Below are 20,394 nucleotides of genomic sequence, written 5' to 3'. Positions count from 1 at the left end.
GTCAACAGAGTTCCTCTAGGGAATTTCACAATTTCCTAGATTTCTCCATCATGGCTTAGGTAACTCCAGCCCAGTCACACTTCCCTTTGCTTCCTCCCATTCCTTCCCCTCAACCTTAGTTCAAGATCTCTGAGGAAGTTCTGGGACTCCATAGACAGGACAGGAATGACTCTTATGTTTTTATAGGGAGAGAGTAATCCCAACCTCTCTGGTCTACTATGTTGTGAGTAGAGTCAATATGATATTATATAGAGAAAATCCTAAAGATTCCATCTAAAAGTTTTTAGAAACAATAAATGATACAGCAAGGAGGCAGAATACAAAATCAACATACAAAAAAAGCACATAGCCCTTTTTATAAACAATGAGCATAAAGCAAATTAAGACAATAACTCCATTTATAAGAGCTTCAAAACAGAATTTAAAGCCCAGAATCAACTCAAGGAAGTAAAAGACCTATATAATCTGAAAGGACTTAGTGACATAAGTAGATAGAAGGATATCCCATGCTTATGAATTAGGAGAATCAACATAATCAAAATGGCTAATCAACCTAAATGATATATAAATTTAACTTAAAATACCAGCAATATTTTCAAAGAAATTAAAAAAAAAAGTACTGAGATGTAAATGGAGCCACAAAAGGCCTCCAATTATAAAAGTAACCCTGAGAAAGATGGAGAAAAATGGAGATGTCATATTACCTGACTTAAAAACTGTACTATAAAGCAACAATATTAAAAATAGTATGATATTGGCACACAGAAAAAATGATAGATAGATCAATGGAATAGAATCAAAATTCAAGAAATAAATCCATGTACATACCAGCATCTAGCCTATGATAAAACAGTTATGAAATGGAGAAAGGACAGTCACTTAAATAAATGGTACTGGGAAAATTGGAAAAACACCCAGGAAGGAATGAGATTGGATTACACACTAACATCATGTAAAAATATGAATTCAAAATAGATTGACAATTTATATATAAAACCCACAGCAGTAAAATCCATAGAAGGAATAGTGATGATATATTCCATCATATCAATGATAAAGATTAGGATTACCTCCAGTTAAAACGCTTCTATACAGCAAAAGAAAATAAAGAGGATTAAAAAGACACCTTACTGAACTGAAAAAATATTCACACAATATATAACTGATAAGGGATTAATATCCCATATATATAAAAACTCACAGAATTCAACCATAAAAAATAAACATCCCAATTAACAAATGGGCATCAGCTATTAACAAACAGTTCCCCATAGAGGATATTCAGTAGGTCAAAAGAAAAATGGTTATTGTCACTTTTAATAAGAGAAATACATGCCAAATCTATAATGAGATACCACCTCACAGCTGCAAGAATGGTACATACTAAAAAGACCGCCAACAGCAAGTGTTGGAGAGGATGTGATGAAATAGAACCCTGTTATACTTTTGGTGAGAATGTAAACTCATGTAACCAATTATGGAAAGCATTCTGGATTTATCTTAAAAATATAAAAATGGAAAATACCATAGGGCCCAGCAATCCCATTATTGGGCATCTATCCAAAGAATATGAAACCATCAACACAAAAATCATTATGTTCCACAACATTCATAGCAGCATTATTTACAATAGCTAGTACATGGAAGCAGCCTCAATGTCCATTTGATGGATGATTGGATCAAGTAGAGCTGGTATATCTACCATGAAGCATTAGATAGCCCTAATTATGAAATGCTTTCATTTTCTACAAAATGGAGGGAAGTTGAGAGTATTATGTGTAGCAAAGGAAATCAGAACTAAAAAACAAATATGAATATCTACATAGCGGATGATCTGATAACGTAATGTACTTTCAAAAATGAGTGGACATCAATAAAAATCCTGAGGGTTCTGAGATTAAGAAGGATGGGGCAAGGGAAAGGGATAAACTTTTTAAATATTTTTTTTTTTTTAATAGAGGCATTTAATTTATTTATTTATTTGTTTGTTTGTTTGTTTTGTTTATACATGCACTGGGTACAGTCAGAAGCGCGGGAGGGTGAGAGAATTCACCAGAGCCAGAGCGGGGAGCAGAGCAGGCAGAAGGACCGAAGCACACTGCTGAGGGGAGCAGCGGGCGGCAGGAGAGGTCTGCGCGCCATGTGGGACCCTCCTCAGGTGGCCGGGGAGCAGCCGGGGATCGAACCGGCGCCGCAGAGGCCGCGGGCAGCTTCGCAACCCAGCACTCAACCGCTGCGCCACCGGGGAGGCCCGGGATAAACTTTTTAAATGATTTTTAAAAGCACAAAAACACTAATTTATTAATTTACAGAAGAACACAAAATAGCTAATCAAGCTTAGAAACAAATTGAATATAATGCAATGCAAATAGCAGGGACTTATACTAAGAACATGAGGACGTAATATATATTACTTTGGGTATTACCATCCAAAATAAAATTAGAGATTCTGTCATTAAGGAAGAAAGAAAGTATGAGTCACAGGGAGGTGCAATGATTTATTTATTGTCTTACAGGTTGGTCAGTAATGAAGCTGAAAATAAACCAAAGCAGTGTGGACCTCCAAGGTCATATCTTTTTCTGCCTACATCTATAGAACTTTGAAGAGAAGCAAAATATGATGCAGAGCTTAGAAAATATGTATTCCAATGACTTCCAAAAATCTTTCTCCAAATTTCCCAAGATATTACTCACATATAGCAGGAAATTACAAAAGAAATCAAACCATCTAAAATCTTAGAACAGGGCCTCCCTGGTGGCGCAGCAGTTGAGTGCTGGGTTGCAAAGCTGCCTGCAGCCTCTGCAGTGCCAGTTCAATCCCTGGCTGCCAGGCAAGGGTCCCACATGGCATGCAGACCTCTCCTGCCACCCACTGCTTCCCTCAGCAGTGTACTTAGTCACTCTGCCTGTTCTCTTCTCCACTCTGGCTCTGGTGAATTCTCTCACCCTCCCGCTTCTCTGACTGACCCAGTGCTTCTATAAATAAATAAATCAATAAATATTTTTAAAAAATAAAATAAAATCTTAGAACAAAGGATTTAGAAGTAATAGCCTCTAGTGGAATAGATGGATGCTGGAAAATGTACATAATGGATTTGGCTTGGGCACCTAAATATTTTTATAACATCATCTTAGAAAGAAGTCAGAATTGTTCATACAGCTGCATGTTGAACATCACTGTCAGATGTGACCTGCTTGGATCACAAGAGGATTTAGGTTGTTTTCTTGGGAGTGTCCTCTTGGGCCCTAAATATTTCTCTTTTATTTTTAGATTTTTAAAAGATATTTATTTATTTATGCATACAAGAACTGGGGTGTAGACCAGAGATGTGGGGTGAGGGTTAGAGGATTCACTAGAGAGAGTGGGGAGTAGAACAGGCAGATCTACTGAATTACACTGCTGTGGGGAGCTGCGGGAGAGGCAGGAGAGGCCTGCTATGCCATTGTGGCCCTAAATATTTCTTACTAGGATATACTCTGCTTTTCAATACCATTTTATTTTTGTCTTTCAGCTGAAACTAAGATCTGCTTCAAATACTACCATGGAGTGAGTGGAGCCCTGCGAGCTACCACCCCCAGTGTCACTGTCAAAAATTCAGCAGCTCCTGTAAGTCCCTTTCTTCATCTTTAGTCAGACCTAACTCTGGTGCTTCTTTATTTTTCTGTTTTTCCTGTTAGATTATAAATAGGTAGATACACATGAATCTTAAAATAGAAGAACCAGGAAGCATGAATATAATTTTGCCAGGCCTGAGAGGGAAGAAGACAGAGCTGGCAGAGAGGATAGGCTGTACAGAGGCATGGGGGTAAGAAATACCACAAGCTGGGTATTGCAGGAGACCTAATTTCTGTTACAGATAAACAACATATAACTTACTTAGTTTTTTTAATGAATCATCTTGTGCTTTGTTTTTCAAGCTTGTTGTTTCTGTTTTTCCTCTATTTGTTGTGGAAAAATCATTTTCATAAGTAAGCTCTTTTCTCAGCACTTTCACCCATACTACCTACCCCTGTGTATTATGTTTTCTCAATAAACTCCATGATAATTTTTTCCCTTTCCCTATTATACATAAGAGACAGAAATCTACACACACCTACCTATAATGACAGGGTCTGTCCTTTGTAAATTGTCCTTAGCATATCGTGCTATCTGCTGTGAACTTTCAAGCTTCTTGCTTCATGTTTATGCCTCAGAGTAGATTTTCATATATGTTCTTCCCTCTTTACTGGAGCAGACCTCCAGTAGGGTCTGCTGATGGGTTTCAAGTTCTCCTTCTACTTGCAGATATATTTTACAGTACTAGAGATTTATAAATGGACTACAGTCACTCTTGGTATATGTCAGGTAAATGACCCCTTAAAGTTCTGAACATAAGTGGCCACCACACATTTCCCTCATCTGTATCAGGACTGGGGCATAAGAACTGTAGTCTCTGGACACAAGAAATAGGAAGGTGTTGGAGGAACAGCAGGTTCAGGAGGTAGGTCTAAAAGGTGGGGAAAGACCACCAGAGTTGGAAGCAGACAGATGATGTTTTATTCCTAACTTTTTTGAGGCACTGGTGTCTAGTGATCCTCCAGATTTACAGGTCAACCATGTAGAGTTCAAGAATGTATTTCTTGGGGCCTCCCCAGTGGCGCAGCGGTTGAGCGCTGGGTTGCGAAGCTGCCCGCGGCCTCTGCAGCGCCGGTTCGATCCCCGGCTGCTCCCCGGCCACCGGAGGAGGGTCCCACATGGCGCGCAGATCTCTCCTGCCGCCCGCTGCTCCCCTCAGCAGTGTACTTCGGTCCTTCTGCCTGCTCTGCTCCCCGCTCTGGCTCTGGTGAATTCTCTCACCCTCCCGCGCTTCTGACTGTACCCAGTGCATGTATAAACAAACAAACAAACAAATAAATAAATAAATAAATAAATAAAACTTTAAAAAAAAAAAAAAAAAAAGAATGTATTTCTTACTCTGTCTTCATAAATGTTAAAATTTATCAAAATTCCCTCAGGATTTCGTTACTCTGCATTGTTCTTATCCTTACCTCACAATGCCATCATCTATCTGTCATATTATTGATGAGTCCTTATATAAAAATATTCTGTATGAAATGAACATGCAGTTTATGCTTCTTTACTTCATTTTTTATTTAAATGAGTTTATTTTTTAATTTTTGAGATTTATTTATTAATGCATATAAGAACTGCAGTGTAGACCAGAGATGCAGTGGGTGAGCAGATTCACCAGAGACAGAGTGGGGAGCAGAACAGGCAGATCTACTGAAATATATTGCTGAGGGGAGCAGTGGGTAAAACAGGAGAGGTCTGTTGTACCATGTGGGTTGCTCCCTGGCCGGCCAGGGATCGAAATTGTGCTGCAGTGGCTGGTGCTAGCTTGACAGCACTGTGTTTAACCCCTGCGCCACCAGGGAGGCCCTTCTTTCCTTCATTACTTAAATCCATTTGTCTGTCTTCCAAGCAATATTTTGATAATAACTGAACAACATAAACTTCCATGTAAAAATCTTTGCAAAACTAGAAATATCATACATACGTTCATTTTCATAGATTCATTTGCCTTCTCAAATCCCTAAACACAGATCTGAGAGAATTTTCCTAGTTAAAAAAAATTCTCCTAAAATTACAATTAAAACAAAACACAAAAGCAAACCCACAGCACAGTCAGCCAGCCCACAGCTCTTCCAGATAACCTGCACCAAAAGAAAAACTGATGAAGGTTCCCACTCACAAGCCCCAGCCACCCCCAGCTTGGACTACCAGGAACAGTGATCATCTGGAACCTGCCATGAAGTCCTCAGTTACTGTAGCCACTGCCAGGTGAAAACCAAGATTAGTGAGAGAGAGAGATCCATGCCCAGCAGAAGCCCCATCTATAGCACAGCAAACTCAAAAATAAACACTGGGAAGAAAGAATAGTACAAATGGTCAAGAAAGCTCTCAGAGGAACAATATACTGCAGAAAGAAAACTAATCTCCTTAATCCAGTCATTAGCAGGCAACTATAGACCAGAGACACACTACAGCGGGGGAGAAGGGAGTAGGATCAAAACAAGGGTGGTGGGGATTTTATGGGGACTATAACCAAGACAAAATGCATACATTGTACAAAAAAATGAAAAATTATGTAAAAATATATAAAATTTTTAAAAAAGAGGAAAAAAAAAAACAATTCAAAGGGCAGTGAGGGGGAGAAACCTAATCTCCACAACTCAACAACACTGACATGAAGAATTCCTTGTCTTGTTAGATGAAGAATTCAAAATTGTTATAAATAGAAAAGCAAAGAATTAGAACAACACAAAGAAAACTCAGAAAATCAAATCAGAGATATTTGTGAAGATGCAGAAAATGAAAAGAATGCTATGAGAAATAATCAACAAACAGAAGATAGAAATTGAAATTTTATTTTTATGTTTTTTAAATAATAAATTTTATTTTTATATTCCCCCATACAATTGCAAACCCCCCATTCTGACCCCAATCCCTCCCCTCCCGCCCCCCACCCCCCAAAAGTGTCTCTGGTTCATAGTTTTTTGTTGATTTTGATTTTCACTTTCTTATAGTTATTCATTTTCCTGGTCCCTTATTTAAGTCATCTAGATTCCTGTTATGAGTGAGACCATCCGGTATTTTTCTTTTTCTTTTTGGCTTATTTCGCTGAGCATGATCCCTTCCAGCGCCATCCATGTTGCTGCAAATTGCATGTGTTTATCTTTTTTGAATGCTGAGTAATATTCCATGGTATATATGTACCACATATTCTTGATCCAGTCATCTATTTTGGGGCATTTGGGTTGTTTCCAAAGCTTAGCTATTGTAAATAGTGCTGCTATAAACATAGGAGTGCAGGTGTTCTTTGGAATTGATGTTTCTGTGTCCTTTGGGTAGATACCTAGGAGTGGAATTGCTGGATCATATGGAAGCTCTATGTTTAGTAGGTCCAGAAAGTGGTTGGACCAGTTTGCACTCCCACCAATAGTGTAGAAGAGTTCCTTTTTCTCCACAACCTCGCCAACATTTGTTGTTGCTAGTTTTTTTAATATGTGCCATTCTCACTGGTGTAAGATGGAATCTCATGGTAGTTTTGATTTGCATTTCCCTGATTACAAGTGATGTTGAACATTTTTTCATATGTCTGTTGGCCATTTGCATTTCCTCTTCAGAGAAGTTACTTTTTAGCTCTTCTGCCCATTTTTTGACTGGATTATTTTCTTTGTTGTAGCTGAGTCTCATCAGCTCTTTGCAGATTTTTGTGATCAGTTCTTTAACATTAGTGTTGTGTGCAAAAATGTTCTCCCAGTTGGTGGGGTTTCTCTTTGTTTTTGTTATTGTCTGTTTTGCTGTGCAGAAGCTCTTTAATTTGATGTAGTCCAGGTGTTTATCTTTGCCTTCACTATCACTGCTTTGGGTGATGTGTCTGTAAAGATGTCTTTGATATGCAAATCACGTAGTGTTTCGCCTATATTTCCTTCTATGTATTTTATGGTTTCAGGTCTTATGTCTAGTTCTTTAATCCATTTTGAGTTGATTTTTGTGTATGGTGTGAGGTAGTGGTCAAGCTTCATTCTTTTGCATGTAGCGACCCAGTTTTCCCAGCACCATTTATTGAACAAACTTTCTTTGCTCCATTGCATAGTCTTTGCTCCTTTGTCAAAGATTAGTTGACCATAAATCTGTGGGTTTATTTCTGGATTTTCTATTCGATTCCATTGGTCTGTATGTCTGTTCTTGTTCCAATACCATGCAGTTTTGATGATTATGGCTTTGTAGTGTAGTTTGAAGTCTGGGAGTGTGATGCCTCCATTTCCTTCTTTTTTTTTTTCAGCACAGCTTTGGCTATTCAGGGTTTTTTGTGATTCCATATGAATTTCATCAATAATTGTTCTATTTCTTTGAAGAATGACATTGAAATTTTGATTGGAATAGCATTGAATCTGTAGATTGCTTTTGGTAGGATGGCCATTTTAATAATGTTTATTCTTCCTATCCATGAGCAGGGGATGTCTTTCCATTTCTTTGTGTCTTCTTCTATTTCTTTTAACAGTGTTTTATAGTTTTCTTTGTATAGGTCCTTTACCTCTTTTGTTAGATTTATTCCCAAGTATTTGACTTTTTTTGTTTCAATAATAAAAGGGATTTTTTTTTTGATTTCTTCTTCTTCAGATTTATTGTTTGTGTATAGGAAGGCTACTGACTTTTGCGTGTTGATTTTGTATCCTGCCACTTTACTGAACTGATTGATGAGTTGAATTAGTTTTTCTGTGGAGTTTTTGGGGTTCTCTATGTATATTATCATATCATCTGCAAATAGTGATAGTTTGACTTCTTCTTTTCCTATTTGGATTCCTTGGATGTCTTTCTCTTGTCTTATTGCTCTGGCTAGGACTTCTAGTATTATATTGAAAAGCAGTGGTGAGAGTGGACATCCTTGTCTTGTTCCACATCTTAATGGAATTGCTTTCAGCTTTTCACCATTGAGAATGATACTTGCTGTTGTCTTGTCATAGATGGCCTTTATGATGTTGAGGTATGTTCCTTGTATCCCAAGAATTTCAAGGGCTTTTATCATGAATGGTGTTGCACTTTGTCGAAAGCTTTCTCAGCATCTATTGATATTATCATATGGTTTTTATATTTCTTTTTGTTGATGTGTTGGATAACGTTGATTGATTTTCAGATGTTAAACCATCCTTGTGTCCCTGGAATGAATCCTACTTAGTCGTGGTGAATTATCTTATGGATACATTGTTGGATTCTGATAGCTAAAATTTTATTGAGGATTTTTGCATCAGTGTTTATTAGGGAGATTGGCCTGTAGTTTTCCTTTTTTGTGTTGTCCTTATTCGGCTTTGGTATTAGTGTAATGTTGGCTTCATAGAACGTGTTTGGTATTGTCCCTTCCTTCTCAATTTTTTGGAAGAGTTTGTGAAGGATAGGCACTAATTCGTCTCTGAATGTTTGGTAGAATTCATTTGTAAATCCATCAGGTCCTGGGCTTTTGTTTTTGGGGAGGTTTTTGATTACCATTTCAATTTCGCTAATTGTAATTGGTCTGTTTAGGTGTTCTGTTTCTTCTTTATGTAGCTTTGGGTGATTGTAGAGTTGTAGGAATTTGTCCATCTCCTCTAGATTGTTGAACTTGTTTCCATATAACTGTTCATAGTAGTTACTGATTATTCTTTTGATTTCTGCTGTGTCTGTTGTGGTTCTATTTGATTTCTGCTGTGTCTCCTCTTTCATTTATGATCCTATTTATTTGTGCTTTCTCCCTTTTTTCCTTTGTGAGCCTGGCTAGGGGTTTGTCTATTTTATTGATTTTTTCAAAGAACCAGCTCTTGGTTTCATTGATCTTTTGGATTGTTTTTTTAGTTTCAAAGAAATTGAAATTTTAAATAAACTGTCGGATGTAAAAAGATCAATGGAGAAAATAAAAATTTCTTGACAGTAAGGAAGTGTGGATCAATAATCTCAAAGATGCACATGCAAAAAGAACCAATGCAGAAAAGAGAATGAAGAATGAAGAAAAACTTCAAAAGAATGAAGAAAAACTTCAAAAGAATGAAGAAAAACTTCAAAAATTATGTCACCATATGATGAAACAAAATATGAGCCATAGTAATCCCAGAAGAAGAAGAGAAAGAAAAGTAAGCATAAAAGCCACTTAAGGAAATAATTGAAGAAAATTTCCAAAACTTGAAGAAGGAAATGAGCATACATATACAGCAATCTAAAAAGGGTCACAAACACCTTTTTAAAAGGAAGTGTACATCAAAACACATTGTAGTAAAGCTTCCAAAAGTCCAAGGAAAAAAAATGAATCTGATGGGAGGGGCAAAAATAGGTAATCTATGAAGGAATACCAATCAGGTTAACATCAGACTTCTTGAAGAAACACTATGGGCAAGAACAGAATGGAATGGCATATTCAAAAACCTCCAAGGCAAAAAAATAACAGCCAAGAATACTTTATACTGCAAAAAGCTCTCCTTCCTACAAAAGGGAGAAGGACTTTCTCAGACAAAGATAATCTTTGGGAATTTGCTACTTCTATACCCCCACTCCAAGGTACCTTATCTTGGAGAAGTATTACAAGTATTACAAGATGTCTTAGTATGTAAACCAAGAGGAATGAACACAAGAAAATGAGCGGGAATGGAATAGAACCACAAAATAATGAATATAATGGCAATGACAGACTTCTAATTCCAATAATCACCCTAAATGTTAATGGAACGAACTCAGAAATAAAAAGACACATAGCATCATGTTGAATTAGAATATAATCTTCTGTTACCCCCAGGAAATACACTTAAGTTCCACAGATAAACATAGATTGAAAGTAAAGTGTTGACAAACAATTCTATAAGCAAATGGCACCTAAAAAGAAGGCAGGGACAGGCACACTTGCATCAGTAAAAAAAGAGACTTCTACCTAAGAAGGTGACAAAAAAATTTTGGATGGACACTATATAATAATCAAGGGGACAATAAACCAGGAAGACATAACACTCATAAATATATACTTGCGGCACCAAAATACATTATACAATTATTATTGTCACTGAAAGCAGATATTGGAGAAAATATATATGTGGTAGGAGACCAATATCCCACTCTCACCAATGAACAGATCAATAACACAGAAAATCAACAAGACAAAATTTCCTTCAAAGAGCTAGACACATGGAACTAGCACACATTTATAGGACACTGCACTCCCCCAAAAACAGATACACATTTTTCTCAAGTGCAAATGGTTCATTCTCCAGGGTTGACTACATAATAGGTCACAAGGAAACATCAACAAGTACATGAAGATTGAAATGATACCAAGTATCTGCTCTGATCATGAAGGTATCAAAATAAAAATTAACTACAAAAAGAAAGCAAGGAGATCACCCATTAGGTGGAGACAGAACAATACACTGCTGAAAGACCACTGAGTTAAAAAGAAAATAAAAGAAATTTTAAAAATACTTTAAAATAAATGATAATGAGGGCCTCCCCAGTGGCACAGCGGGTTGAACGCCTCACTGTGAAGCTGTCTGCAGCCTCTGCAGCTTCAGGTTTGATTCCCAGCCTGCCAGGGAGAAACACACATGGCATGGCAGACCTCTCCTGCCTCACCCTCTGCTCCCCTCAGTAGTATATTTCATCAGTCTGCCTGTTCTGCTACCCGCTCTGTCTCTGGTGAATTCTCTCACCCTCCCATGCCTCTGACTGTACCCCAGTTCTTGTATAAATAAATAAATCTTTAAAAAAATGGTAACAAGGACACAAACTTCAAGGATAATGAGGATACAGTAAAAGCAATATTAAGAGGGAAGTATATAGCAATATAGACCCAGATCAAGAAACAAGAACCAAAGAAACAACCTGATCTCCCATCTTGAGAACTTGAAAATAAACAAACAAACAAAAAAAACCCCAAAATTCAGCAAATAAGAATAAAATAAAAGCAGAAAAAAATTAAACAAATAAAAAAGATAGTCCAAAAGATCAATGAAACCAAAAGCTGATTCTTAGAAAAAATAAGATAAGCCTCTAGCTGGCCTCCAAAAAAAAAAGGAAGAAAAAGAAATAGGATCAGAAATGAAGGAGGAGAGATTACAAAAGACACAGCAGAAATCCAAAGGATAATTAGAGATTACTATGAACACTTACATGCAAACAAGTTCAGTAATCTAGATGAGATGGATACATCTTTAAAATTATACAGTCAGCCAATACTGAAGAAATACAAAACTAGAACAAATTACAGGCAAACAAATGGAAACAAAAATGAGACCACTTGCAAAAAATCAAAAGCCCAAGACTAGATGGTTTCACAAATGAGTTCTATCAAATATTCAAAGATTAAACATTATCTATCCTGTAAAATCTCTTTCAAAACATTGAGAAAGTAGGAATAATTCCGAATATATTTTATCAGACCAATATCACTCACCAAAACCAAACAATGACAACACACAAAAAAAGAAACTGCAGGCAAATCTCCCTAATTAACACAAATGCTAAAATCCTCAATAAAATCTTAAATTGACTCCAACAAGGTATCAAAAGGATTAGACAACTTGACCAAGTAGGATTTATTCCAGAGACACAAGGGTGGTTTAGCATTTGAAAATCAATTAATGTAATTCACCAAATCAAGAAAAAGAAAAAACATATGAGTGAGACCCCAGACCCTGTTGGAAAGAGAGCCAGAGCACCCAGAACCTTGTGACCTGCAGGGCCACGCCACCTCCACACAGAGCAGCAAAGGTCTTGCAACTTTTTGTGAGACCCCCACTGGCCCTACCTGGACTGGTGACTCTGGACTTCTATTGGGGAGAAAGCCAGAGCAGCTAGAGACCTTGTGACCTTCCACTGGACCATGCCTGTCTTCAACCAGACCAACAGAGATCTCACAACTTCCATGAGATCCCACCAGTAAGCACTGGTGAGGTATTAGACCCATGTTGGGAAGGTGCCAGAGTAACAAGGGGCCTAAAGAGACCCCACCAGCCTGCAATCAGACCAATAAAAACCTCCTGACTTCCCATGGGAACGAGCCAGCACCTGCCCATACCAGCAGGAGCCTCAGGACCTTCTATAGGACATTGCCAGCAACTGCCTGGACCAACAAAGACTGTGTGACTCCCCACAAGATCCCTGCCAGCTCATGGACAGCACCAAGCCTGGTGAGACCACAGACATGCATCAGGGGGTGAAAAAAGTGGTGACAGGCCTCACAACTTCCCATTTGCACAGAAAGGTGAGAACCCTGACCAGTGGAGGGGAAGGAACTGTGTCTAGAGGAAACTTCACATACAATGGCTGGGTTCCAAAGTTAATAACAGGCAAAAGGAAAAAGATCCAACAAATGGTAACATGAGTCTCCAAGAAAATAGTACAACACATAGAGAACAAATCCCCAGAACCCCAAGTCATAGACACCTTCAAAATACAGAGTTTAGAATTGCAGTGAATGAAGAAATTCACAGAAATGGAAGAAAACTCTGAAAAACAGATGAATGTCCATAGAAATAAAATCAATAAAGTTAGAAAATGAAGCTCTAAATAAGATAAAAATGGAGTTTCAGAATTTTAAAAGAGAAATGCATGTGATGAAAAACTCAGGAGAAAATCATGGAAGTAGAGAAGGTCAAGTAGAACAATAAGTCAGTGTAATTAAAGGTGTAAATGGACAAAGAATCCAGGTAAAGAAGGAAGAGAGATTGCTGAGTAAATTCCATTGTGTATATGTACCACATCTTCTTGATCCAATCATCAATTTGGGGCATTTGGGTTGTTTTCATAGCTTACCTATTATAAACAGTGCTGCTATAAACATAAGGGTGCAGGTGCCTGTTTGAATTAATGTTTCTGTGTCCTTTGGGTAAATATCTATGAGTGGAATTGCTGGATCATATGGAAACTCCATCTTTAGCAGATTGAGAAATGTCAGCAATCAAAAAAGATAAACTCATGAAATTTGAAGCAACATGGATGAAGCTGGAAGGGATCATGCTCAGTGAAATAAGCCAGAAAAAAAAAGAAAAATACCAGATGGTCTCACTCATAGCAGGAATTTAGAAAACCTAAATAAGGAACCAGGAAAAAGATTAATTATAATAAAGTAAAAATCAAAATCAACAAGCAGCTATAAACCAGAGACACATTACAGGGGGTCGGGGGGAGGTGGGAGTAGGATCAAAGCAATGGTGGTGGGAATTGTATGGTGACTAGAACTAAGATGAAAATGCATACATTGTGCAAAAATGAAAAATGATTTAAAAATATATAAAATAAAAAATAATTTAAAAAAGAAATTAAAAAAAGAAGGAAGAGAAAATAAAATTTTAAAAAAGAAGAATAACTCCGAGAACTAACCAACTTTATTAGAAAGGGCAACATAAGAATAATGGGAATACAGCAGGGAAGAGAGAGAGAAAGGGACCGAAAATGTATTTAAAGAAATAATGGAGGAAAACTTCCCAAACCTAGAGAAGGGAATAAATGTGAAATACAGGAAGCTAAAAGAATCCAAGACTACGTAGATGAAATGAGAGCATCAGCAAGTCATATGATAGTGAAATTTATAAAAATTCAGGACAAAGACAGAATACTTTAAATGGACTGAACTCACCAGTTAAAAGACAGAGAGTTCAAGTTAGATCAGGGAACTGAATCCAACTTTCTGTTGTCTCCAAGAGACACCTACACTCCAAAGACAAATATAGGCTCAAAGTAAAGGACTTGAAAACAAACAAATGAGAAGGCAGGGACAGCCATACTTGTATCTGACAAAATAGATTTTCAGTTAAAAAAATTAACAAGAGAAAAGTAATAAGAGAATGGGATGGGCACAATAAGAAGATATAACACTCATCAATGTATATGGACCAAATGAAGGTGCATCAAAATGTATTAGACAACTACTATTGATGTTGAAAACAAACATTGGTCAAAAAACACACATTTGTGATAGGATACTTCAACACCCCCACTCTCATCAATTGACACATCAATAGGACATAAATAAGAATACAATAGCCTTACATAGAGAATTAGACATCTGGAACCCTTCAAAATCAGAAAACACATTTTTCTCAAGTGCACATGGGACATTCTTCCTAACAGACTACATTTTGGGTCACAAAATAAAGCTCAATAATTTCCTGAAAACTGAAATTATACCAGCATCTTCTCAGACTATAAAGGTTACAAAATAGAAATCAACTATAAAAAAAAAGCAGGGGAATCTCTTAATACATGATGACTGAACAACACACTGAAAGACCAGTGGATAATGAGACAAACGAAGAAGAAACTAAAAAGAAAACCTCAAGACAACTGTAAATGAGCACAAAAGCATCTAAAACTTATGGTACACAGCAGAAGTGTACTATGTAGGAAATTATAGCAATACAAGTGCACATCAAGAAAGAACTCAAATAAACAATCTTATCTCTGAACTTGAGGAATTATAAAAACAAGAACAAACAAATCCAAAAGCCAGTAGGAAAATAGAAATAAAAATCAAAGCAGAAGTAGATGAAATAGAAATTAAAAGACAGTCAAAAAGATCAATGAAACAAAAAACTGGCTCTTTCATAAAGAAACAAATTAGACAAACTTCAACCAAGGCTTATCAAGAAAATAGAGGCGTAATCTCTGGAGCTCTTACAGAAGAGAAAGCAATAAAATGAATCCAAATGATATGAATCCAATATGATATGATAACATAGAGAACCCTAAAATATCCATGGAAAAGCTTATTAAAACAATAAACCAGATCAGTAAAGTAGCAGGTTACACAATCAATACATAAAAATCAGTAGTTTTCTTATATGTAAACAATCAGCCTGAAAAGGAAGAAATTAAGAAAATCATTTAATTTACAATTCTGTCAAGAAAAATTAAATACCTGGGAATAAACCTAGCAAAGGAAGTGAAAGACATATACAAGGAAAATAATAAAATACTGTTATAAGAAATAGAAGAAAACACAAAGAAATTGAGACATTCCCTGCTTATGGATCAAAAAAATCAACATTATTAAAATGTCCATCTTACCCAAAGCATTTTACACATTCAATGCAATTCCAATAAAAATTTCAATATCATTCTTCAAAGTAATGGAGAAAAAATTGCTGAAATTCATATGGAATAATAATTAAAAAAAAAAACCTCAAATAGCTGAAGCTCTCCTCACTAAAAAGGGGATGAAGGCATTATACTCCCAGACTTCAAACTATACTACAAAGCAATAATAATTAAGACAGCATGGGCTTTGGAAGAAAAACAGGCACACCAACCAATGGAATTTAATTGAAAGCCCAGAAATAAAACCACACGTACATGGTCAACTAATCTATGATGGAGGAGCAAAAGGTATGCATGGAAACAAGGAATATCTCTTCAATAAATGGTGTTGGGTAAACTGGACTGCCACATGCAAAAGAATGAAACTAGGGCCTCCCTGGTGGCACAGGGGTTAAAGACAGCACTATCAAGTCAATGCCAGCCACTGCAGCATGAGTTCAATCCCCAACTGGCCAGGGAGCAACCCACATGGCGCAGCAGACCTCTCTTGCCTCGCCCGCTGATCCCCTCAGCAGTGTATTTCAGTAGATCTGCCTGTTCTGCTCCCCTCTCTGTCTCTGGTGAATCCTATCAACCCCTCCCTGCACTTCTGACCTTGTGACTTACACCCCAGTTCTTGTATGCATAAATAAATAAATCTTTAAAAAAAAAAAGAATGAAACTAGACTATTATCTGCACCATACACAATAATCAACACAAAATGGTTAAAAGAATTGGATGCAAGACATAAAACCATAAAATATATGGAGGAAATCATAGACAAAACACTCCATAACATAAACTTCAAAATTATTTTCAAGGACTCATCTTCAAATTCAAAGAAAACAAAGGAAAATATAAACACCTGGGACTACAACAAATTAACAACAAATTGTAGAGCAAAAGTGACAGCAACAAAAATGAAAATACATCCTACTGAATGGGAAAAAATATTTGCACACCATATAGCTGATAAGGGACTGATGTTGAAGATCTACAAAGAGCTCACACCACTCAACAAAAACAACCAATCAAAACATGGGCAGAAGAGCTAAATATATATACTTCTCCAAGAAAGAATGGTAACCGCCAAGAGACATATGAAAATATGTGCACCATCACTTATCAGGGAAATTCAAATAAAAATCACAATGAGGGGCCTCTCCGGTGGCGCAGCAGTTGAGCGCTGGGTTGCAAAGCTGCCCACAGCCTCTTCAGCACCGGTTCAATCCCTGGCCACTGGGTGAGGGTCCCACATGGCACTCAGACCTCTCCTGCCACCTGCTGCTCCCCTCAGCAGTGTACTTAGTCAGTCTGCCTGCTCTGCTCTCTGCCCTGACTCTGATGAATTCTCTCACCCTCCCGTGCGTCTGACTGTACCCAGTCCGTGCGTCTGACTGTACCCAGTGCTTATTCTGTACCCAGTATAAATAAATAAATATTTAAAGGAAAAATCACAATGAGATACCACCTCACACCTGTGAGAATGGCCCATATTAAAACAACAACTACAAATAACTATATGATCTAGCTATTCCACACCTCGGAATACAAGCACACAAAAACACTAATTTGAAAGCAATCCTGCACTCTTACAAGACCAGTGCTCTTACTCATGAGGTATAGGGCCAATCCTACACTCTTGTGTTTACTGAAGCACTATTTACAATAGCCAATATTGGAAAAGAACTTAATTGCCTCCAAGCAGATGAGTAAATGAAGAATACTTTGTAATATATACACAATGGAATACCACTCAGTGATAATAAAAGTTAAATTCATGTGATTTGTGCCAACATGGATGGAGTTGGAAGGGATTATGCTAAGCAAAATAACTCAGAAGGAAAAAGATAAATATCAGATGGTTTTGCCTATATGTGGAATATAGAAAAACCAATCAAACAGTCAGAAAATAGACAAAACTTGCAAGCTGAACTGAGGTCTGTAGCATACAGCAGGGGTGGGGTCAAGCACCCTTGGGAAGGGAAGAGCACAAGGGTCTATGGTGATGGATCACAGTTGCTATGATATTGGGACAACTATGTGGACTACATCTGATTAGAGAATTCAAATATTGTCCAAAAATTAATGAAGATGTAAGAAAAAAGGCACTTCATCTGAAAATAAATTTAAAAATTACAAGACAATTCAATAAAATCCTGGTAATGTAGGCTACATTATTACTATACAATAAGATCAGGTTAAGAGTTTCCGCCAGAGTACCAGTCTTCTGCAACAAAGAGATTTTTATCCCTCAAATTATAAAGTTTAAGCATAATAATATTTGTCTTGGGAAATTTAAAAGTAGATCATTCAGCAGAATATTTTAAATCATAATAAAGCAACCATGGAATAGCTACTTTGAAAATTTCCTCCTGGAAAATAAATCAACTGGAAAATTAATACATAAAGAACTGGGTGGTGTGATCATCTTTTAGAATTATTAAACATAAACAATAAATTTGGAATACACCAGGTTTTATAATAAATGATCTTGTTCCTTTATATTTGGCAGAGATTAAGTAACAAGACCAGCTTTTTTTTTTAAGTTTTATTTATATATACAAGAACTGGGGTACAGGCCAAAGGTTCAGAGGGTGAGAGGATTCACCAGAGACAGAGTGGGGAACAGAACAGGCAGACTGATTGAAATACACTGCTGAGGAGAGCAGCTGACGAGACAGCAGAGGTCTGCTGTGCCATGTGGGTAGTTCCCTGGCTGGTTGGGGATCAAACTTGTGCTTCAGAGGCTGCAGACAGCTTCATAGCGCTGTGCTTATCCCATTGCACCACCAGGGAGGCCCAAGACCAGCTGTTTATTGAAACTGCTCTTGATAAATGTCAACTGCTGTGATCACAATGCTTCATAAATCTTGAGGAAGGTCTTTAAAATGATCAAAGGGTCCATTTCATCCATTGTGTTTGTCTATAGTCTCAAGGTCACTCCAAAATTTGTTGAGAAAAGAGTATCTAAAAAGTTTTATAATTTAGCCTCTAATTTTTAAGGGGAATGGGCTGCACTGTTCTAGGGAGAGTGGGTATAGCACCAAGGTTTTCAAATGACTGGACAATAATATTCACAATCCCAGTCAGAAGCTGCCTTGTATAAACATTTGGACAGCATCATTTCCTCAGGGGCTATTTTTTCATAAATTCAATCTTTTAATGAGTATGCAATATAAAGAATTACCTATATAAAATGAGATACTTGGGAAAAATTCAGAGTCTTTTTAAGAAAATGGGATTTTTTTTTTAATGTAAGATTTATTTTTTTTAAATAATAAATTTTATTGTTATATTCCCCATACAATTGCAGCCCCCCCATTCTGACCCCAATCCCTCCCCTCCCGCCCCCGCCCCCCTAAAAGTGTCTCTGGTTCATAGTTTTTTGTTGATTTTGATTTTCACTTTCTTAAAGTTATTCATTTTCCTGGTCCCTTATTTAAGTTTTCTAGATTCCTGTTATGAGTGAGACCATCCGGTATTTTTCTTTTTCTTTTTGGCTTATTTCGCTGAGCATGATCCCTTCCAGCGCCATCCATGTTGCTGCAAATTGCATGTGTTTATCTTTTTTGAATGCTGAGTAATATTCCATGGTATATATGTACCACATCTTCTTGATCCAGTCATCTATTTTGGGGCATTTGGGTTGTTTCCAAAGCTTAGCTATTGTAAACAGAGCTGCTGTAAACATAGGGGTGCAGGTGCTCTTTGGAATTGATGTTTCTGTGTCTTTTGGGTAAATACCTAGGAGTGGAATTGCTGGATCATATGGAAGCTCTATGTTTAGTAGGTCCAGAAATCTCCACACAGCTCTCCATAGTGGTTGGACCAGTTTGCACTCCCACCAACAGTGCAGAAGAGTTCCTTTTTCTCCACAACCTCGCCAACATTTGTTGTTGCTAGTTTTTTTAATATGTGCCATTCTCACTGGTGTAAGATGGTTTCTCATGGTAGTTTTGATTTGCATTTCCCTGATGACAAGTGATGTTGAACATTTTTTCATATGTCTGTTGGCCATTTGCATTTCCTCTTCAGAGAAGTTTCTTTTTAGCTCTTCTGCCCATTTTTTGACTGGATTATTTTCTTTGTTGTTGTTGAGTCTCGTCAGCTCATTGCAGATTTTTGTGATCAGTCCTTTATCATTAGCGTTGTGTGCAAAAATGTTCTCCCAGTTGGTGGGGTTTCTCTTTGTTTTTGTTATTGTCTCTTTTGCTGTGCAGAAGCTCTTTAATTTGATGTAGTCCCAGCTGTTTATCTTTGCCTTCACTATCACTGCTTTGGGTGATGTGTCTGTAAAGATGTCTTTGATGTGCAAATCACGTAGTGTTTCGCCTATATTTCCTTCTATATATTTTATGGTTTCAGGTCTTATGTCTAGTTCTTTAATCCATTTTGAGTTGATTTTTGTGTATGGTGTGAGGTACTGGTCAAGCTTCATTCTTTTGCATGTAGCGACCCAGTTTTCCCAGCACCATTTATTGAACAAACTTTCTTTGCTCCAATGCATAGTCTTTGCTCCTTTGTCAAAGATTAGTTGACCATAAATCTGTGGGTTTATTTCTGGATTTTCTATTCGATTCCATTGGTCTGTATGTCTGTTCTTGTTCCAATACCATGCAGTTTTGATGATTGTGGCTTTGTAGTATAGTTTGAAGTCTGGGAGTGTGATGCCTCCATTCCCTTCTTTTTTTTTCAGGAGAGCTTTGGCTATTCGGGGTTTTTGGTGATTCCATATGAATTTCATCAATAATTGTTCTATTTCTTTGAAGAATGACATTGAAATTTTGATTGTAATAGCATTGAATCTGTATATTGC

At 37.1% G+C, this 20,394-nt stretch overlaps 1 protein-coding gene across 13 annotated transcripts in view; it reads left to right on the top strand.

Annotated features, from left to right (window-relative positions):
• HECW1 (HECT, C2 and WW domain containing E3 ubiquitin protein ligase 1) overlaps window positions 1-20,394 on the top strand; it is a 544,009-nt gene that overhangs the window by 275,903 nt on the left and 247,712 nt on the right. For all 13 annotated transcript variants that reach the window (XM_054692293.1, XM_054692292.1, XM_054692290.1 and 10 more), the window contains one exon: window positions 3,513-3,607. In XM_054692293.1, coding sequence (XP_054548268.1) covers window positions 3,513-3,607 — 95 coding nt within the window. The remainder of the gene's footprint in view (window positions 1-3,512; window positions 3,608-20,394) is intronic.

This window comes from Talpa occidentalis, unplaced genomic scaffold (assembly GCF_014898055.3).
Source record: "Talpa occidentalis isolate TD23 unplaced genomic scaffold, MPIMG_talOcc4v2.1, whole genome shotgun sequence".
NCBI classification, from domain to species: Eukaryota; Metazoa; Chordata; class Mammalia; order Eulipotyphla; family Talpidae; genus Talpa; species Talpa occidentalis.
Note: the sequence above shows the minus strand (reverse complement) of the source record. Positions and strands in the feature narration are given on the sequence as shown.